Consider the following 22,821-nt stretch of genomic DNA (forward strand, 5'->3'; position numbering starts at 1 on the left):
TTCTATGCATACTCGCCCTTGGCACTTAAGGGGATTTAGGAGCAGTTTTACTTTTTCCTTACTAGGTTCTGCAGGTTCCCATGAGGTAGTAATAGAATTGTGATGTTCAACTTAGTATGAACATGTCTGACTGTCAATGAAAATGTTTCCTGTTTTATTTGAGAAACAGACCAAAGACCCTGGAGTCATTTGCAAAGATACCAAGAGGTACCATTGTAACCACATCGAAATAATGCTAGCAGAAATGACAACCACACGAACACAAAACTGTTATTTTATTAGGAGGCAATATTCATAATTGTCATTAATAATAATACCGCTACAAGAATCATCTCCCAACAACAGAATAAAGTATGAGCAGACCAAAATTAAAAAAGACGCCACATTACAGTTTTTTCGAAATAATAAAAAAAATCATAGAAAATATCTCGTTGTGCAACTCTGCAAAAAAAAAAAGAGAAAAAATGCTGCATTTCCATGTTATGACTTAAACTGTCACAAGCTGCGTACCATAGTTAAATAGGGGTTCTTCAGTAATAAGCAACAGATGAGCTTTCAACAAGACAAAAATGTATCAGGACATGGCCGGTTTGCAATCGAAGGTCAAACGTAGGTTTTCATCTTAAAAAGTGCAGATACTGCTAAGCCTGTACACATCGTTACTACTCTAGAATTTAGAGGTCCCATGTTGTGTTTCTTTCGGTGGCATTTGTATTTGCCTTGAAAAGTCACATGCATCCCTACAAAGCATCTTCCAGAGAATGTGCAAGTACGCCCAATCAATTGCAATGCTAGCGTTATAGAACAAGAGAGCCTATGACGGAGGCTGCCAAGGAGTTTGTCTATGGGACTCTATGCCCAGCACACTGTTCCGCCATTTTATTGTCGAGCCAAATCACTGAACGACTTAGAAGAGGAAAGCTGGCTGATCCTAAGCATGTAGGGTTCAGTGCTGGTCCCAAAGTGCTGCTCGCTTCGCTTTTAGACCCAGTCATGCACTACGTCAGAGGTGACCAGCAATCAAACAAGTCTGACCTGGAGCCCATACACTTATTACACACAATCGCCTGCTGAAGTTCACCTAAATACCCACTTTAAAAAGTTGGACAACGACAGATTTTTATATTTATTTTCACTTGCCTCAGAACTTGATTCGCTACTGTTAAGCTTGACTTGCTAATGCGCTCTCCTGTGCACGCATACATGGGTTTACTCTGGCTACTCATGTGATGTTATCAGCTGCATAAAACAACTCACCACAACTTTTTTCTCCCCCCAAAAAATACTGTTTGAACTCTGGCAGCCTGTATCAATAACAAAAATAATGGGCCTCATTACGAACTTGCCGGTCTGGATACACCGGTACCAGTAAGCTTGCCGGTACCATTGTATCCGGACCGGCAGACTCCCAGTTGTGCTTGCGGGTGCCTTTTATTCCACCAGGTCTGACCTGGCGGAATGAAAGGCACCCGCGAGCATAGCTTGCCTGTAGCACCGGCACGGTAATGAACTGTGCCGGTGCTACAGGCATCCCCATTCCCATTGAGCCCTAAAGGGCTCAAAGGGAATGGGGATCACCCGATTCCAGCACCCGCGAAAGGGCAATTACTGGGTCCGGCGGGGCCGGAATACCCTGGTAATTGCCCATTCACGGGTGCTAGACTTTCTTGCAAGTTTGGAGGTAGCCTTGCCGGTTTTACTGACAAGAAAGACTACCTCCAACCTTGCCATGAGGCCATTGTCTTTTTCACTTTCGACACACATTGCCATTCATTAGCCTTATAGCTCAGCTCTTTAGGTTTCTGGTGATGAAGTATCAGGTGTTGACTATCTTTCAAAGACCACATGTGTTTCAATTGATTCAGATGGTGAATATGCCTCTAAGATGACTTAAGATTGGACACTTAGACCCTATTTTAAATGGGGCGGAAATAATGAGGTATATGAGAGGCAAAATGCATGTCCACCTCCATTTCCCACTCCGTCTTATTTTCCTGCTGACACAAGGTGGAGGAGGGGCACGGAGCACTTCGTATTTGACAGAATTCGATTTTCACGTAGGTGCAAAATATATGGATTCCTATGGAATCAGCCTCTGTTTTGCACCTGGTTAAAACCAGAAAGATTGAATAGGAATTCATTAGTGAACGCCACCATCAAAACAGATTTGTAGACAGCATTAACTTTTTCATGAGAAGGAGGGTAAAATAGTAGAGAGAGAGTTTGCCTCACATTCACACTTTCCTGGTCCACGCCACCTCGAGGACTTTTACAATTGCATGCAGGAGATGCCGCACCATGTAAGTGCTAACATTGATGGTCTCATGCAAGAAAGTTCAGCCTCTCAGAAAATGAGGCTGTATGTCGTGTATTGGGTATAAATTAATCTGTATCTTTCTATTGTGAGTTAGAGGAAACATGAGGTCTTGCATAATATCCTCTGCTCAGGAGCAACATTCTAAAAATATTAGTTTGCCTAATTTTCATTGTTTCATGTTGAAAATAAATAAACATGATACAACAGCAAACTCCAATCTCTTCAAAAGCCAATACATCCTGGAAGCACTGACACATTTAGCTCTGTTTCTCCTTGTTCACGATAAAGAAATTTTAAAGGCTGTCTCAGGGCACAGTTTGATTTTTAACCATGATACTCTAATGAAATGACCAAGTTCCAAGCCTAAATTAAATGGCCTTCCAGTGTGTACAATAGTTGATGCAAAGCAGAATGCATATCCGTCCAAAATAAACAGAATATTATACAGTGCTCTGCACCCTGTGGCCCTCCTGATATTTTGAGACAAGACTCCGATGATCCCTCCCCATTGAATATGTTGGCATTGGATGGGAGATTATACTCCAAAACATCTGAAGAGCCAAAGGTTGCAGATCCCAGTTGCAAATATGAAGTAGGCACCCATTCACTAGCTAAGGTGAGTGAGATGTTTCACTCAGGGCACAGCTGCTTAAGTCAGCTTAGTACCTATTTAGGGAGATCAGTCGGAAGATAAACCAATGCAACAGAAAAGTGTGCTACCATTTTTTGGTCACCAACTGCTCCACTTTATAAAACTATTCACTGATGAATGGTGCACGTTTTCTTTTTCTGTTGAAGTGTTTGTCCGCAAGAGGTAATTTGGTATTTGGTGTGCCTGCATTTAACTAGACAATCTTTATATGGGCTGATGCAGGATTTCTGCTGCTCTAGGAAGCAGTGATGTTCGACTGTCTTACCCCAGAACTGTAGAAACCCCTGTTGCTTATAGTGGAACTTCACATCATAGAACTTGCTTGAGGTGTACTAGAGAGCTACTTGATATTTGTCTATTTTTCTATCATTGAGATGTTTCTTACAGTGACAATCATGTCCCTGTACAATAAACACAATCCATTAGGGCAGGATTGTCCAACTCCAGGCCTCGAGGGCTGGGATCCTGATGGGTTATCAGGATATCCCTCATAAATATTCATGAGGAAAAATGTGCATACATTTAGAATAAATGTATACAAATCTATCACATGACTATTAATGAGAGGTATACCTAAAACCCGACATGGATCCGGCCCACAAGGCCTGGAGTTGGACAACCCTGCTTTAGGGGGTCTTGCAAGAATACTCATGGTTTGGGATATAGTCATTCCCTGAATGTGCAACAGTTCAATATCTGCTCCTTTCAATCTAAGATCATTGTGTGCGACAAAGGTTTATAAAACCAGCTCTACAACGTCATGTCCACCGCTTCCATATAATGCGGCATTAATGCCCAGCTGAAAGAATCTTCCAAATACTGTATGTGGGTATTCATGCTTGTCGTAACAAAAATGGAGGGGGTGCAGCTGAAGCATATTCTGCCCTCCTATATCCGTCCCCCATGTCCAACATTGGTACATTAGGAATAGCCCAGAATGTGTTGTGTATGTTCCAGTCATTTTAGTGCGAGCTTGATCGTTTTCTTATCTTAAATAAAAAATTAAAATATATATACATTTATATATATACATCCAACGACAACTGAACAATGCAAAAAAGATAGAAGGAAGGAATGAAAGGGAAGAGTAGGCATATGGTATATCTTTACAATAAAAACAGGAGCTTAAACTCCAGATGAAACAGGCAAGATGAGTTCCCTGAAAATAGCAATCTAGAGAGAATGAGTGGCAGGTGGCTAGGTAGAGAGCTAGAGTGAGAAAGGGAGATGGAGGGGGAGAACAGAGGGAGAGAGATAGAGAGAGATAGAAAGACAGAAAGGAGAATAAGTGAGACAGCGAGGATCGTTTCTTCGTCTTCTCCTGGGGACAAGTCGTGTGAACAGTGACCAATTGGAAAGCTCCTCAGCTTCTCCGGGATTTTGAGTGCTGGATGAGCCACTGTAGGGTGATGTCTGAAATGGGAAGAAGGCAAAAGGAATTAAACCAATGTAATATTGACTTACATATAAATAGGCAAATGTATTAGCATTGATCACTATGTGCCTAAAAGAGATTTATTAGATCTCATGAATGTCTTCTGCCAATTAAATGATCACATTCTTTGACACGATGGCCCAGCAGCTCCCTGCTAATGGTTCTCGAGCTCTTGGGTGAATTATTGATACAATTATACATCCAAAAGAAGGGCCATAATCATGGAGAAATCGCAGGTTCAATTTAAATATATTAGCGAGTACCTTCCGACCCCTGTTTACTGCCACACGACAGTCAAGTGAAGGAGGCATTTTACGTTCCTGAGGCTCCGGTGTGTCTTTTGATATTACTGTTGTTGTAGGCTGTACATAAATACATTTTAGTACATGTACACTACTCCTTTCAGATAGGGATATCTGCCTTTTTTTCAATGATTTACCAAAGATTTTAGCTGGACATGTGTGATGATTTACTTAGCATGTGGGATTATTATGCCATTGTCTTAGGGAAACACATGTTAATTTGGTTCACTATGATATTAACGAGCCGGAGCAGTGGTAATCCGGGGACAGCGTATGCTAAGGCACACCTTGAAATGCCCTAAAATGCAGAGTCTTAAGTGCTTTTCTGAATAGAAAGCATTGGACCAGTACTGAAAACATCCAGAATGCTATTCCAGTATGCTGGATCAACAAAAGTGGACGACTGCTTCCTGGTCGTCTCCATGCATACCAGTATGATGAAGCAAAGTAGGAGAAGGACTGTTTCCTGGTCCTAGCCATGCACGCCAGTATGCTGGTGCAAAGCAGGAGAAGGACTGCTTCCTGGTCTTCTCCATGCATACCAGTATGCTGGAGGAAACCAGGACAAGGATGTTTAGTGGTTTTCGTCATACATGCCGGTATACCTGAGCAAAGCAGGGGAAGGATTGTTTGCTGGTGTTCTCCAAGCATAGCAGTACACTGGAGCAAAGCAAGAGAAGGACTGCTTCCTGGTCTTCTCCATGCATACCAGTATGCTGGAGCAAAGCAGAGGATGGCCTGCTGCTTGGTCTTCTCCATGCATACCAGTATGCTGGAGCAAAGCAGGAGAAGGGTGGTTTCCTGGTCTTCTCCATGCATGTCAGTATGCTGCAACAAAGCAGGAAAAGGACTGTTTCCTGGCCTTCTGAATGCATACCAGTATGCTGGAGCAAAGTCCATGCATACCAGTATGCCTGAGAAAAGCAGGGGAAGAAATGTTTCCTGGCCTTCTGCATTCATGCCAGTATGCTTGAGTAAAGCGTGAGAAGAACAACTTCCTGATCTTCTACATGCATGCCAATATGCTGCAGCAAAGTAGGAGGACTGTTTCCTGGATTCTGAATGCATACCAGTATGCTGGAGCAAAGAAGGAGACGTACTACTCCCTGGTCTTCTCCAGGCAGGCTAGTATGCTGGAGCAAACCAGGAGATGGTATTCTCCATGCATGCCAGTATGTTGGAGCAAAGCAGGGGAAGGTCAGTTGCCTGGCTTTCTATAAGCATACCAGTATACTAGAGCAAAGCAGGAGAATTACCGTATCCTGGCCTTCTACATGCATGCCAGTTTGCTGGAGCAAAGCATGTGAATGACTGCTTCCTGGTCATCTTCATGCATACCTGTATGCTGGAGCAAAGCAGGAGAAGGGTCGTTTCCTTGCTTTCTACATGCATGCCAGTATGCTGGAGCAAAGAAGGAGAAGTACTGCATGCTGGTCTTCTCCAGGCAGGCTAGTATGCTGGAGCAAACCAGGAGATGGTATTCTCCATGCATGCCAGTATGCGTGATCAAAGCAGGGAAAGGACTGTTTCCTGGCTTTCTACACGCATACCAGTATGCTGCAGCAAAGCAGGAGAAGGACTGTTTCCTGGCTCTCTACATAGCAACGCATGGGACTGTTTCCTGGCCTTCTATGTGAATGCCAGTATGCTAGAGCAAAGCACAGAGAGGACGGTATCCTGGCCTTCTACATGTGTACCAGTATGTCAGAGCAAAGCAGTGTAAGGACTGCTTATTGGCCTTCTACACACATACCAGTATGCTGGAGCAAAGCAGAAGAAGGACTGCTCCCTGGTCATCTCCATGCATGGCAGTATGCTGGAGCAAAGCAGGGGAAAAACTGTTTCCTGGCCTTCTACATGCATACCAGTATGCTGGATAAGAGTAGAGGAAGGACTGCTTCCTGGTCTTCTCCATGCAGATCTGTCCACTGGAGCAAAGCAGGGAATGACTGTTTCCTGTCTTTCCACATGCATTCCACAATGCTGGAGCAAAGCAGGAGAAGGACTGCTTCCTGGCTTCTCCATGTGTGCCAGTATGCTGGAGCAAAGCAGGGAAGGACTGTTTCCTGGATTTCTATATGCAAACCAGTATGCTGGAGCAAAGCAGGGGAAGGACTGCTTCCTGGCTTCTCCATGCTTGCCAGTATTGTGGAGCAAAGCAAGGAAGGACTGTTTCCTGGCTTTCTACATGCATACCAGTATTCTGGAGCAAAGCAGGGGAAGGACTGCTTCCTGGTCTTTTCCATGCATACCAGTATGCTGGAGCAAAGCAGGGGAAGGACTGCTTCTTGGTCTTCTCCATGCATGCCAGTATGCTGGAGCATATCTGGGGAAGGACTGTTTCCTGGCTTTCTAAATGTGTGCCACTATGCTGGAGCAAAGTAGGGTAAAGACTAATTCCTGGCTTTGTACGTAGCAAAGCATGAGAATGACTGTTTCCTGGCCTTCTACGTGCATGCCAGTATGCTGGAGCAAAGCAGGGGAAGGACCGTTTCCTGGCCTTCCACATAGATATCAGCATGCTGGAGGAAAGCATGAGAAAGACTGCTTCCTGGTCTTCTCCATGCATACCTGTATGCTGGAGCAAAGCAGGGGAAGGACTGTACATACCTGTATGCTGGAGCAACGCAGGGGAAGGATTTTTTCCTGGCTTTCTACATTCATGCCAGTTTGCTAGAGCAAAGCAGGAGAAGGACTGTTTCCTGGTCTTCTCCATGCATGCCAGTATGGTGGAGCTAATTATGGGAAGGACTGTTTAATGGATTTCTACATGCATGCCAGTATGCTGGAGCAAAGCATGAGAAGGAATGCTTCTTGGTCTTCACCATGCATACCTGTATGCTGGAGCAACATGGGAGCAGGACTGTTTCCTGGCTTTCTATATGCATGCCACTATGCTGGAGCAAAGCATGAGAACAAATGCTTCCAGCATATCTGTACACTGGAGAAAAAGCAGGGAATGACTGTTTCATGGCTATCCACATGCATGCCAGAATGCTGGAGCAAAGCATGAGAAGGACAGCGTCCTGGCTTCTCCATGCGTGCCAGTATGCTGGAGCAAAGCAGGGAAGGACTGTTTCCTGGCTTTCTACAGGCATACGAGTATGCTGGAGCAAAGCAGGGGAAGGACTGCTTCTTGGTCTTCTCCATGCATATCAGTATATTGGAGCAAAGCAGGGGAAGGACTGCTTCTTGGTCTTCTCCATGCATACCAGTATGCTGGAGCAAAGCAGGGGAAGGACTGCTTCCTGGTCTTCTCCATGCTTACCAGTATGTTGGAGCAGCAGAGCAGGGGAAGGACTGCTTCCTGGTCTTCTCCATGCATACCAGTATGCTGGAGCAGCAGAGCAGGAGAAGGACTGCTTCCTGGCTTCTCCATGTGTGCCAGTATGCTGGAGCAAAGCAGGGAAGGACTGTTTTCTGGCTCTCTACAAGCATACGAGTATGCTGCAGTAAAGCAGGAGAATGACTGTTTCCTGTCTCTCTACATAGCAACGCATGGGAAGGACTGTTTCCTGTCCTTCTATGTGAATGCCAGTATGCTAGAGCAAAGCAGGGAGAGGACAGTATCCTGGCCTTCTACATGTGTATCAGTATGCTCGAGCAAAGCAGGAGGAGGACTGTTTCCTTGCTCTTTACATGCATACCAGTATATCAGAGTAAAGCAGTGTAAGGACTGCTTATTGGCCTTCTACACACATACCAGTATGCTGGAGCAAAGCAGGAGAAGGACTGCTCCCTGGTCATCTCCATGCATGGCAGCATGCTGGAGCAAAGAAGGAAATGACTGTTTCCTGGCTTTCCACATGCATGCCAGAATGCTGGAGCAAAGCAGGAGAAGGACTGCTTCTTGCCTTCTCCATGCGTGCTAGTATGCTGGAGCAAAGCAGGGAAGGAATGCTTCCTTGGCTTCTACATGTGTGCCAGTATGCTGGAGCAAAGCAGGGAAGGACTGTTTCCTGGCTTTCTACATGCATACCAGTATGCTGGAGCAAAGCAGGGGAAGGACCAATTCCTGGCTTTGTACGTAGCAAAGCATGAGAATGACTGTTTCCTGGACTTCTACGTGCATGCCAGTATGCTGAAGCAAAGCAGGGGAACAACTGTTTCCTGGCCTTCTACGCGCATGCCAGTATGCTGGAGCAAAGCAGGGGAACGACTGTTTCCTGGCCTTCTACATGGATACCAGGCTACCAGCATGCTGGAGGAAAACATGAGAAGGACTGTGCATACATGTATGCTGAAGCAAAGCAGGGGAAGGCTTGTTTCCTGGCTTTCTACATTCATGCCACTATGCTGGAGCAAATCAAGGGAAGGACTGTTAATGCCTTTCTACATGCATGTCAGTATGCTGGAGCTAAGCATAAGATTTACTGTTTCCTGGCTTTCTCCATGCATGTCAGTTTGCTAGAGCAAAGCAGGAGAAGGACTGTTTCCTGGTCTTCTCCATGCATGCCAGTATAGTGGAGCTAATTATGGGAAGGACTGTTTAATGGATTTTTTACATGCATGCCAGTATGCTGGAGCAAAGCATGAGAAGGAATGCTTCCTGGTCTTCACCATACATACCTGTATGCTGGAGCAACACAGGAGCAGGACTGTTTCATGGCTTTCTATATGCATGCCAGTATGCTGGAGCAAAGCATGAGAAGGAATGCTTCCTGGTCTTCTTCATGCATATCTGTACACTGGAGAAAAGCAGGGAATGGCTGTTTCCTGGCTATCCACATGCATGCCAGAATGCTGGAGCAAAGCAGGAGAAGGACTGCTTCCTGGCTTCTCCATGCGTGCCAGTATGCTGGAGCTAAGCAGGGAAGGACTATTTACTGGCTTTCTACATACATACGAGTATGCTGGAGCAAAGCAGGGAAGGACTATTTACTGGCTTTCTACATGCATACGAGTATGCTGGAGCAAAGCAGGGAAGGACTATTTACTGGCTTTCTACATGCATACGAGTATGCTGGAGCAAAGCAGGGAAGGAATATTTACTGGCTTTCTACATGCATACGAGTATGCTGGAGCAAAGCAGGGAAGGACTATTTACTGGCTTTCTAAGGCATACGAGTATGCTGGAGCAAAGCAGGGAAGGACTATTTACTGGCTATCTACATGCATGCCAGTATGCTGGAGCAAAGCAGGGGAAGGACTGCTTCTTGGTCTTCTCCATGTGTGCCAGAATGCTGGGGAAGGACTGTTTGCTGGTCCTCTCCAAGCATTGCAGTTTTATATCAAGCCAAGAGATGGTCTGGCTACTGGGGGAGCAAGTGCAACCAGAGGTGTACATTTGGTAACAAAGTAGGTAGGACCTCAGTCGGGGGTTTCCTTGAATGTAATAGAGTCTATTTTGATGCAAAATCCTGGCAGAGATAGGTATCTAGGGTATGTCATGCAAAAAAGGGGTTGATGTGGTAGAATGTCTTGGAAACGGCAATGAAGTGTGCCACAGAGTGATGGACCGCCATGATGGGCTATGGTAGGGCGGTACACACTGTGGCAAAGAGTGTGCAAGCAGGAGCAACATCAGAGCAAGAAGAGTACGCTGCGAGTGGAAGATGCCCCAAGCCAGAGAGATAACTAGGAATGACGAGAATATTAAGTACTTAAAGCCTGCACGGCTGCATCTGTGTGACTAAGGTGTACGGACAGATGCTAATACCAATAGATGTAGCATTGAATGCAAAGCACATGTAGTGGGTGGGTACTTTACAAAGTTTGCAAGAGAGCTAGCAACATCCAAAAGAAGAATGCACATCTGTATAGGTGATGCTAAGATTGCAATTGGTGGTCTGAAGGTTACACACAGATCTGCGTGGACATTGCTGTAGCAAATAATGGTATGAGCTTACTAGGCACCCAGTGATGTCATGGCATAATATTAACCACGCCCATTTTCAGTGCAGAATATGCATCATGATGAAATTCATCTACAATATATCATTTCAGAAAATAGGTGCAGATGGTAAGTTTGGGAAAGGTGATTTTAATTTAGCTGTGGGGTGGGTGTGGGGGCTAATAGGAGCTTCTCTCCACATTTTGCTGCTGCTCAGAATACTGGACCACATAAAGCTGAAGCTACTGTTTCAATATCACAATTACCTCTACTGTCAACTGCTGGTGAATCCTACAAATCTATGTAATATTGCAACAAATGTTGACCCTGTGTGCAAGATTAGGAGGAAGTGAATAAAATGGCACTTGTGAAACAGATTGTCTGTGCAGTAACACCTCAAGATCAATGCATGCATGTTTTTACTCTTGTGTGGGGAGGACGCGCCACATGTGAATCTGGGACAGATACACATGCTGGATAAGCAGGGTTGCAGTCAAGTAACATGTCATCTCCAGCATGGGATTTTCTCTTGATTCATGCGCGTATTGAGTAGAAAACATTAAAAGAGGCGGCTCATTATGAGTTCCCCCAGTATCCTGTCGGTAATTCCGGCGGGATACCGGGGAACTACCGTAACCTCTCTACCGCCCGATATCCCGATATTAGTGGGATATTACAGGTGGCGCAGACGCTGGTAAATCCTCATTCCCACGTAGTCCCATAGGACTCCATGCGATACGGATGCCGCAATCACCAGCACCAGTGATACTGGTGCCTGCGATCGCGGCAATTGTCTGCTGGTCGGGGCCTGAACTACCAGCAGCTCAGGCCTGCCAGTAGATCACAACCCCTACCGACAGACTTGTAGTTTACCGGTCCCGAAAGGTGCCAGTATACGTCATCAGCGGCACCTTATTTCCAGACCGGCAAACATGTAATTAGCCTATAAGGCCTTGACCCTTCAGGTGCTAAGGGTGTGAATGTTCGTCCTGTATTCCCTTAAGGAATCACTGTAAGCTCTGCCTACTACCGCAGTTAATAAAGAGCGATTTCACAAGACAGCTCAATCCCATTGTGAATCTGCAAAGACATCAGAATTTAGTAAATAATGCGTGTTAAAGATTTGAGCTAATCTGGGAGTAACGGCTTTGCATAGTTACGTCAGTGTACTGTTGCAAAAGAGTGCATCTATCAAAGCCTTCCCTTGGATTGAACATAACTGGAAATGATCCAGTAGTAAGCTTTGCCAAAAATAAATGCCATATTGTTTGCATTTTGTATATATTCTTACGCGATGCGTAGTTCAGAGACTATGGGCCTCATTATGAGGCAGGCGGAATGGGTTTAACAGCGGCAGCAAAGGTGCCAGTGCCGTTAATCCTATTCCGCCCTATTACGAGGTTCCCTTGCAGGACCAGTTCTGGACGTCTGGTCAGACCAGACGTCCTTTGCGGGTCTCGCAAGGGGACCAGGGAGCTAACAACGGGCCCATTATTAACAGGCCCACTGTTAGCTCCATCCCCATTCCCATTGAGCCGTATGGGGGCTGAAATGTAAATGGGGATGTGTTCCCTGAATGGGGAAATACCAGGTCCATCAAGGTTGGAATGGCCCGGTATTTCCCCATTCAGGGACCACGGACCCAGACCCGAGTTTGGAGGCAGCCATGCCCTTATTAAGGGCATGGCTGCCTCCAAACTCGTAATGAGGCCCTATGGGCCTCATTACGATGTCGGCAGTAAGGGATTTAACGGCGCCGGTAAGGATTCCGGTGCCATTAACCCCTTACCGTCGCATTACGAGGTCCCTTAGCGGGTCCCGCTAAGGACCAGGGCGCTAACAACGGGCCCGCTCCCTCCCCATTCCCATTGAGCCCTATGGGGGCTCGAATGGTAATGGGGATGGGTTCCCTGAATGGGGAAATACCAGGTCCTCCAAGGTTGGAATGACCCGGTAAGTCCCCATTCAGGGAACCCGGACCCCAGTTTGGAGGTAGCCATGCCGCAAATAGCGGCATGGCTACCTCCAAACTCCTAATGACCCCCTATGTTTTGCTACAAAGGTGTTAAAAGCAACAAATGGCTAACACTGCTGTGCAGTTAATGTAACGTTTAAAGTCCCTGCTAGCATGCTGGCAACATAGTCAAAAAACATAATAGACAGCCATCAGCTGAGACTGATCTTTGTGAAAATTGGACACCAGAGAAAATCTATGTATCCACATAGCTCATTATAAGACATACATAAAGGTAATGTACCTATACAATAAAAAAAAACACTTTTCTAGGAGAGGTATTTAAGATCACCAATGTATACGCTAAAAATGTTGTCTGTGGGGCAATGCATTTAAGAGGAAATCAACATGGACTACTTTGAGCCTCATTGAGGATGAATGCCATAATGTATGTGATGTGCATTCAGACATATAGGTCTGTCTGGACATGCAGAACACGTGAGATCTGATTGGTCCAGAAGCATCCAAACAAGTGCGACCAAGTCCCATGCCTGGTTCTGGAGAATTCTAGTAGGGTGACAAAATGGGCCAGGTTAAAACCCAAATTAAAGGATGATGGGCAATGGGATGAATATCAAAGAGAAACCTTGTCTTAGTAAAGAGTGGGCAAACCACCAATTTCCAGTGGCCCTAGGACCTGAGTGCCTAACACTGCTGTGGTTTCATGAAGCAGCATACTAATGATGCTGTCCTTCTAAAAGTCTAGGATTCCATGAGATCACTGAGAAAAATGTAAAATGCTGCATGAGAATCAATATCCCAGAGACATATTTAAAGGGCCTTCACAAAATCTAATGAGGGCTCACCTTCAGGCTCTGGAGGATAGCTCAGGGGCAACGCGCTGACCTTGGCAGCAAGATGACACGGAGCAACACAGGGTGGATCCCTTGGTCCGCGCTTAGAAACCTCTGGGTATTTAACGTGTTATAAATAACCAATTATAACAGGCTCAAACATGCATCAGATGTTTGTGTAAATTTACTGTACGGCCCACAAAGTGAGACCTTGTAGGACCACAGACAATGGGGATCATTACGACCCTGGAGTTAAGGGGTTAACGGCACCATAAAAGGTGCTGCGCTGTTAAACCCTTAATGCCTGATTACGAGGTCCCTTTGCGGCTCCCGACCTTAATGCTGGTCTGGACCAGCCGTTAAAGTAGGGACCCGCAAAGGGACTTCCGAGGTAATTACGGTACCGCAATTTGCGGTCCCATAATTACTGCCTTCTCCAGTCCCATTGAGCCCTATGGGGCAAAAATGGGAATGGGGAAGGGCCAATGGTAAATGGGGAATTACCGCCCCGCCAACCTTGGAATGGGGCGGTATTTCCCCATTTACCATTGGCGGACTCGTTACAATACCGGCAGCAACCATGGTGCTAATAGCGGCATTGGTTACCTCCGGTGTTGGAATGAGGGCCGATGCCAGCAGTACTGAGGAAGTGAGGGCTGCTAGAACACTTCTCCCAAACTTTCTGGCAATTTAAAAAACAGGGTTTAGTAAAGCAGCACATTGCCGCTCGTGTGGCTCCCTTCTGATGACAGTGAGGACACACATTGACAAACATGAGCTCCAAGAGGGCAGATCAGCCATTTAAAGAATTGGTACCTCTCCCAATTCTATCAGTGAGGCAAGGTGCACTGATTGACCCAGCACCTTTTCAATGTTCTATGACAGGTGCAGATCCTCACAGGGAATGCAACCCTACTGAGGGGTAGCTTGGCTATGCAATCCCAAACCCGCAGTTTGTGTGTTTAGAGAGGGTTGTGGCATTCAGCTGGTTCAGGTAGGTGATATTGCAAGGCGATGGAGGCAATGCGCTAAGTGAGGCGCTGGAGATGAGAAGAGGAAAAGGAGGTGTCAGGAGAAAAAGAAGAGTTGACGATCATCATGACCTGGTGATGGAGGAAGATAAGGAGGAGGGCAGCAAACATCCGGCAGGCACGGGGGGGAAGAAAATGATATAGATGTTGTTGGTGAAGACAAAGCATAGGTGGTAGAAGAAGATAAGTAGGGGGCTGGTGAACATAAGGAAGAGTCAGTAGAGGATGATAACGCAGAAGATGGAGAAGAGCAGGAGGAGTAAATAGTTAACCAGCACAGGAAGGTGCAATCAGGCCAGTTGGGCACAGGGCACAAGGTTGAGGAAAGACCACCAATTTGAAGAGGTTGGGACCAAGATGCAAGGAGAAATGAGCATGTGTTGGATCATCGGTGAGGGACAGAAACCTAACAGACGTTGAGAGGTACTAAGAAGGGTAAAGATCAGAACCTTGGTAGAGAGAGGGGTCAAGAACCTTCTCCAGGCCTGGGGATATGAGGAGCTATGCCCTTGGACGTTACCTATGCCATGCTGAGACATTCGTCCTATACCAATTGTTATTAGGAGAAACAAGCTAAATTTAAAGGAGCAGTCCAATGGAGGGAGTAACCACAGAGAAGAAGGGTATAGGACTGATACGAAGAGTAGTGACTGAAGGAATCAAGGTGTGGGAAACCCTTAATCTGAGAATGATCATACATTGTAAGTAAAGGTGGCAGGTTGAAGATGCTTGTTATAAATAAACCTGTTGTGTATGGTGTCCTGATCCTTTCTGCTGCCCAATTGGCTACATGACAACTAACACTTGAAGAAATAGTAACAATGAAATGTACTTGTAATGTATTCTCTGTCTACACCCTGAGATTATGGACCCCCCTCCCGTCAACATCAGACTCAACCCCCCACTTCTACAGTTCAAGAAGGAAGGGAGATCTCAAGACCCTACTCTTCAAGGAATCGATCCCCCTAGCACCTAGGTCCCGATCCCGCCCCTTCCGCACTGCCTGAAACTGGGTGATATTCTCCCCACTGTTCCCTCCCTTGGTTGCTTGTAGATCCCTTGCAACCGAATTGCCTGCCCGCTCCCTCACCCGTTGTTAGCAACCTGCACCCTGCTCCCATAGTTCTTTTTTCTCCTGTACTGTGTTCTCCCTCCTATGATTGCAAAGTGCTCTGTTTCTTCCCAAAGCAAGGTCTCTAACAATAAAAACAACAATAATAATAATAATTATGATATTCATAATAATAATCATATGGGTGTAAGTAGAAATCCTGTTGGCGTAATGGCAGATGCTCTTGAGATACAGAGAAAAGTAATGGCAGTAACTTGATTCTAAGGGCCTCATCAGCTTTGAGTTTGAGGAAAATCTCCAGTTTTCTGCCCATTTGCGGCACTATTACCGCCAGCGGTAATAGTGTCAAAAAGCCCCACAGAGTGCTATGGACTCCAAATAAATGGGGAATTACAGCGCCACCACAACTCGGGATCTGGCACAAATTGCAAACAATAGAGTTGGCGGTAACCCAGAGCAATCACCACCAGGATAATGCCAAGGCCCTGATGAGTCCCTAAGTCTTTTAAGGCTACATTGTGACATTAAGGGCCTGATTCATGGAAGTGTTTTATAATAGTGCAATCCCATAGGAAAACGTTCCATGAATCAGGCCCTAAGTCTGTGTTAAGGTACATCATCATGCCCTTTTATTCTAGAAGACGGCTGAAGCGGCATGAAAACTAGCCGGGCACTAAGACCACACATGAAGTGCCTCTGAAGCCCATCCCCAAGAAAAGCTGGGATTCCAATACGACCAAAAGTATGTGGACCTGAAGAGAAGTACCCTCCAAAGTATTTGACGAGCTGATGATAATATTGTAGCCCAAACATCACATTTTATGAAAGCATAACTTTGTACTCATGGAAAAAGGTCCACGGAAAGACACCTGCTCAGAAGATAGCTCATTTGTTATAATAGTTAGGCAATCTGAATAAGCCAGGCATACAATGGTCAAATGTATACAATGATGAAAAGGAGTCCAGTGTGGTCCAGCACACCTACACGGTCATATGTCATATATGCTTAGTATTTGAGTGACTGCTTTTCTTCAGGTTTCCTGCGGAGGCAGTGAACTGAAGCTGAAGAGTGTAATGTGCCTTATTGTTCAGGAGTGTTCACTGCTCAGCCTCCACCCACGATGCAACTGACAGCAACTCTGGCTGTAGAGACAAGACTGCTCAGTCAAGAAGGCAGCCATTTTGAAATGGTGAAAGGTGAAAGTCTAGCATGTCTACCAACATCTGTTCCACTGGGATTGCTTAGTTGGAGTTATGACAACAAAGAAGGAATGGCACCTTGTCACGCCACTTACCTGGAGACCGGGGTCCTCAGCTCCTACTCGCTCTCCTCTCTCTTGGCGGATCTACCCGCGCTTCCGCCTGCGGGGATCCGCCATGGGGAGAGCTTCTGGGGTTCCCGTGGGGAGTCCTCTGCGCATGCGCGGGAGACCAAGGTCTCGATTCCGCGCATGCGCAGTTGACTGGGCTCTCTCCACGGCGAGTGCTCGCGTTCCGAGCCTCGCTTTGGATGTGCCGGCACCCAGTAACGAGGCGGCTTTCGTTTCAAGCCTCTCTCGGGTGCCGGCCATCCTATAAAGCGAGCCTCGATCAGGGGCAAGTCGCGTCTCAACGCGGTTTGCCCTGATCGTGTTTTCGCTCGTTTTGCTACCTACCAGTTCCGGCCTTGCTCTGTCTCCAGCTTCTGTCTGAACCCTTCCCTGGGTTCCTGCCCCTACAGCTTTTCTGGTCCTTCTCCCTTTGGGGTCTTGGGGGATCCTTTTGGGTTCCTGAGTTCTTCCCTTGGGTACTGTTTCGTTTTCCCTGGGTTCCCCTTCTCAGTCCTTTCCAGTCCTGTGCCTGGGTTGGTTTCCCAGTCCTGTTCCTGGGTTGGTTTCCCAGTCCTGTTCCTGGCTTGGTTTTCCAGTCCTGTTCCTGGGTTGGGTTCCCAGTCCTGTTCCTGGGTTGGTTTCCCAGTCCTGTTCCTGGCTTTGTTTTCCAGTCCTGTTCCTGGGTTGGGTTCCCAGTCCTGTTCTTGGGTCTGGTTCCCACACTCTGCCTGAGCCATCGCCTGTTTCCTTTGGGGCATTGAGTCTCTCAGCTGCTTCCAGTCGGATCTACCACCTGCCTGCCATCCTTGTTCCTCCAGTGGTTGCGGTTGTTCGGCTCTACCACCAACTTCGGACTTCACAGTCTTTGGACATTCGACATCTGCCTCTCCTGTCAGTGCCTGCACTGTCCTGACGCCACGCAAATCAGGAGAGTGTGTCCCGTGGCGTTGGGAGTCGGTCCATCTTCCACCTTGTTAAAACCTTGGGTGGCGGAGAGGCCGGTTCCTCGCGTCATACGCTCATCGTCAGTCTGGGTGCCACGTCAAGATCTTCTTCCAAGTCTTCAGGTACGCTTCACTCACGTGATACCCAGCTTAACAGATTGAGACGCCAACCTTCGGATTTGGAGATGGAAGATGGTCAAGACATCAGAGATGAACTTCAAGCTCTTCGAGCAGAGATGACGGCTTTACGTCAGGAAAATCAGACTTTACGTGAAATGGTATCGCAGGGGGCTATGAGTGCATCGCAAGGAGAGAGTTCACTGGCACATACTACTCCGATCAAGTTCGATGGAGACCCCCGACGTGTAGCAGAATTCTGCAATCATTGCCGAGTCCATTTTCTCTTCAGACCATCTCATTTTACCAGTGACAAGGCCAAGATTGGATATATCCTGGGGAATCTATCTGGAAACGCTCTTGCTTGGGCCACTCCATTGGTGGCCACCAATAGTCCAATTTTGAATGACTTCATGGCCTTTGAAAAGGCTTTCTTGGAGGTGTTTCAATCCCCAAACCTGGCTTCCGTAGCCCAGAACCAGTTGATGGACATGAGACAAGGAAGTGCTGACATAATAACTTACATAAGCCGTTTCCGTCAACTGGCGACCGACTCCCAGTGGCCAGAAGTAACACAAAGTACCTTGTTTCATCGAGGATTGAGAGATGAATACAAGGACGAGTTACTCCATATTCCCGAGCCCGAGACCCTCCAACGTCTTATCGAACAAGTGCTCCGGATAGACCAGAGACTTACGGAGCGAAGGGCAGAGAGACGTCGGTCCGAGAAGTTTCATTCCAAGATGCCTAACGTACCAGTCGGATCTTTTGGTTCTCCGGAGTCTGGCTCTGAACCTATGCAATTAGGGGCCATGAGAGGACCTTTATCTGAAGAAGAAAGGAGACGAAGAAGAACCCTGCGCTTATGTCTTTATTGTGGAGCGGCTGGGCATTATCTGGGTTCATGCCCTCTACGCCCTCAGAAAAAGAAGACGGAAAACTAGGAGACCTGTTGCGTAATGGAAGGGCAGCAACAGTATTTAGTATTTAGTATTTTATTTATTTCTATAGCGCACCAGGCCCAGGGGCAACCGGGCGCTTAACTTAGTTACAACAAGATGAAAGCATGACAAGGCAATGTGACAGAGTATTACAGGATTATTACAGGAAGATTTACAAAATTTACAAAATATACATTCAAATGAATATCGATAAGGCAGTGATTTACAGGATAGTTAATAAGGGATGCAGAGTAGGTCAAAGTGCAAGTAGGGCAGTAAGCTGGTGTTAGCAGTCTTGGGCGGATAGCCAAGCTTTGGTAAGGTATTTGAATTTCAGGAAGGAAGGTTCTGCTCTAAGGTCATTGGGGAGTGAGTTCCAAAGTTTGGCTGCCAGGATGGGGAAGCTGGTTCCACCAGATCTTTGGAGATTAAAACGCGGGATGTCAAGGCAGTTGGCTTGGGCCGCTCTGCGAGGTCTGGTGGAATTGTGGAAAGAGAATCTGTTTGCCAGGTAACGAGGGGCTTGGTTGTGGAGGCATTTGTGTGTGAGAGCCAAGGACTTCAAGGAGATGCGCTGTGGGATAGAGAGCCAGTGCAGGTTGCGCCTGGTGTCAGATATATGCTGGCGCCTAGGAATGTTAAGGGCCGCTCTGATCGCATTGTTTTGGACAATTTGTAGCTTGTTTAAGTTGCGGAGATTAGTACCTAGATAGAGGGCATTACAGTAGTCGACCTTGGATAGTACAAGGGTCCTGGCCAAGGTTACGCAGTTGGCAGTGGTTAGGAACGGGCGACAGGCGGTGATGAGCTTGCAAGTATGCGCTGCTGCAGATGAGACTGCGTTGGATTGTCTAGTCAAGGATAGGGTTGAGTCGATGTAAATCCCTAGGGTTTTCGTGTCCTTAGCAATCGGGATGGTGTTCCCATCAATGGTGAAAGACTTGAAGGCAGGGTCAAGTTTAGTGAGTTTTTGTGGTGAACCAAGAATGAGGAGCTCTGTCTTTTCATCATTTAGGCAGAGGCCGTGTTGGGCCATCCACGCTTGGATGACCTGGTAGATGGCGTTGATGGCAAGGGAGTCAGTTGTGTAGTCTCCTGTGATGGGGATTAGTATCTGTGTGTCGTCAGCCTAATTGGTATACGTGACGCCCAAATGGTCCAAAATATCAAAAAGGGGTTTGGTAAACACGTTATATAACGTGGGCGAGACACAGGACCCTTGAGGCACACCACAAGAGACCGGAGCGGGTGGTGCGGCCGCAAGTGGGGAGAACACGCGCATTGATCTATTATTCAGGAAGGATCTGATCCAAGTGGCGGCATTTTCTGAGAAGTGTGCGGCTGATTTGAGGTGATGGCAGAGAATTTTGTGATTGACAAGATCAAAAGCAGCAGAGAGGTCCAGGAGAAGTAATAACGCCAGTTTGCCTTTGTCTTTGAGATCTTCGATCTGCGTTTTTAAGTCAATAAGGGCGGTCTCAGTGCCATGGCGAGGCCGGAAGCCTGATTGCCTGAGTCCCAGAAGTTTATTTGATTCAAGGTATTCCTGAATTTGTAGGTAGGCCGCGCGGTCAAGGATTTTTAGTAAAAACGGTACAGTGGTAATTGGTCTGTAGTTTGTGGGTATGCTGGGATCCAGGGTAGGTTTTTTCAGAAGCGGGATGACCCATGCATCCTTAAGATTGTCCGGTACAATCCCAGAGCTAAAGGAGGAGTTGATGAGCGTAGTGATGAAAGGTGCTAGGTCGTGAGCAGCTTCCTTAATAATAGGTGCAGGACAAAGGTCACCCTGACAATTGGACGGTTTAAGGCTAGTGATAATCTTTTCCACTTCGAGAATGGAGAGTGGAGAGAAGCTAAAAGGAGTCAGAGAGTCTGTGATAGAGAGGTTTATGGTAGGTATAGGGATCTGTAGAGGGTTGGATTGAAGGCTAGATTGTTTGTTGTTGATTTTAATTTGGAGAGTGGCAATCTTACCTAGGAGAGCTTCTTGGATTTTGGAGCACCAGGTGCTATCTTTGGTACATGTGTCAGGTGGAGTAACAGGAGTTTCAAGTTCTTTTAGGATTTTAAACAATTCTTTGGTGTTAGATTTGGCTTGCTCGATGCGTTTGTTATATGTGTCTTTTTTTGCCTGGAATATAGCTTCCTTGTAGTTAAGGGTGGCCAGGAGTACGCGTGATTTGTTAGCTAGAGAGTGATTGCTTCTCCAGTGGGATTCTGCAATTCGTTTTTCTTTGCGTAGTGCTCTGAGATGGGGTGTAAACCAAGAGTTTAGGTGGGCTCGAGGTTTAGATTTTCTCAGTTTCGAGGGTGCAATGGTGTCTAAGGCTGTAAGCATGGCCCGGTTGAATGTGTCGACCAGGGCCGTAGGGTCAGAGCATGATGGATCCCGAATATTAAGAGCTGGAAGGAGGAGGGGGAGGAGTCTATCGCAGGTAATGTTGCGTTTGTTACGGGTGGCCATAGCCGGGGCAATGTTGTGAGGGAGGCTGATAGGTTTGGACTCAATATTGAATGTAATTAAGTTGTGGTCTGTCCAGGCGCACTGTTGGTTAGAGGTGATGTTGATGGGACAGTTGAGGGCGGCTAGCCAGTCAAGGGTTCTGCCCTTGTTGTGGGTAGGTTGGTTTAGGAACTGAGTGAATCCAGCATTAGTGAGGATGTTGTCAATAGACGAAGCAGCAGTGTCCTTGGGGTCGTGGAGGCCTAAGTTGAAATCCCCCAGTATCATGACCTGGGAGATAGCTTTGGTGTTGTATGTGAAGATGTTGGAGAGGTCCTCCGCGAAGGTGGATAGTGGGCCGGGTGGCCGGTAGAGTAGATGAAAGGTGATAGAATGGTTGGGTGTGAGAGCTAGTTTAGCTGTCAGTGCTTCCAGAGTGGAGGAGTGATGTGTGGCTGAGATGTGGAAGTTCAGAGCGTTTTTGTGGATGATGGCGATGCCACCTCCTTTAGATTGGATGGAATTACGGTCATGTCTGATAATGTTGTAGTCAGGAGGGATAGCGAGGGAGAGAAGAGGACCTGAAGCTGGGTGGAGCCAGGTTTCAGTGATTGCTATAAAGTCGAGGTCAAGGTTGAGGATCAAGTCAGCTACTTCTAGGGCGTGAGCCGGGAGTGATCTGGCGTTGATTAGCGCGCCTTTGATATTGTTTAAGTTAGGGGAGTTGGTCCAGCTTCTCTCTCAGGCCTTTCCGCATCTTGTTTCTCTTCTCACCCCATGCAACCAGCTGTCTTATTGACCCTGAAAATCAGGATATCTTTGCCTGATAAGACTCTGGAAGTTTACGGATTGCTGGATAGAGGAGCTTCTGGTTATTATATCGACGAATCATTTGCCAACAGCAACGGTATACCCCTGCTCTCCAAACAGACAGCCCTACCGGTTGAAGTCATCGATGGTTCACCTCTGTCCTCTGGACCCGTCCGTCTTCATACCGTGGGACTGGTACTGAAGATTGATGATCACTTGGAGACTTTGGCCTTGGACGTGATCAAGTCACCCATCTACAAGTTGGTTTTGGGATTAACATGGTTGCAATGCCACAATCAGGTTATTAACTGGAGAACTTGTACCTTGTCTTTCTCTTCCACCTTCTGTTCCCAGAATTGCAACCTGCCAACCCAGACTCTTGTCTCTTCAACACTTTTGGAATCAATTGGCAGAAGTCCGAGACTTTGTTCCATATCTCATGTTCCCCAGGAATATGCCGCTTTTGGACATGTGTTCTTAGAACCAGGAAATATACCATTGCCCCCACATCGCTCTTTTGATTGTTCAATTGATTTGTTGCCAGACGTTGAGATTCCTCATGGAAGGCTGTACGCGTTAACCCAGGAAGAGAGGCAAGTGCTACAAGACTACTTATCAGAATGTTTAAGTAAGGGATATATAGCCCCTTCGAAGTCACCTGCGGGCTTTCCATTATTTTTCATAAAGAAAAAGGAAGGAGCTTTACGACCCTGCATAGACTATTGTCAATTGAACGATATAACTATAAAGGACCGCTATCCCTTACCCTTGATTCGTAACATCCTGGAAACCCTCCACACAGC

The 22,821-nt window shown here is 46.6% G+C and overlaps 1 protein-coding gene across 1 annotated transcript in view; it reads right to left on the reverse strand.

Annotated features, from left to right (window-relative positions):
• Window positions 1–258: 258 nt before the first annotated feature.
• The window catches only part of ARL8A (ARF like GTPase 8A), a 238,614-nt gene continuing 216,051 nt past the window's right edge, over window positions 259–22,821 (reverse strand). The window contains exon 7 of the mRNA XM_069633588.1: window positions 259–4,382. Coding sequence (XP_069489689.1) covers window positions 4,333–4,382 — 50 coding nt within the window. The 3' untranslated portion in view covers window positions 259–4,332. The remainder of the gene's footprint in view (window positions 4,383–22,821) is intronic.

Source organism: Ambystoma mexicanum, chromosome 13, assembly GCF_040938575.1.
Source record: "Ambystoma mexicanum isolate Mex_15411 chromosome 13, UKY_AmexF1_1, whole genome shotgun sequence".
Classification (NCBI taxonomy): domain Eukaryota; kingdom Metazoa; phylum Chordata; class Amphibia; order Caudata; family Ambystomatidae; genus Ambystoma; species Ambystoma mexicanum.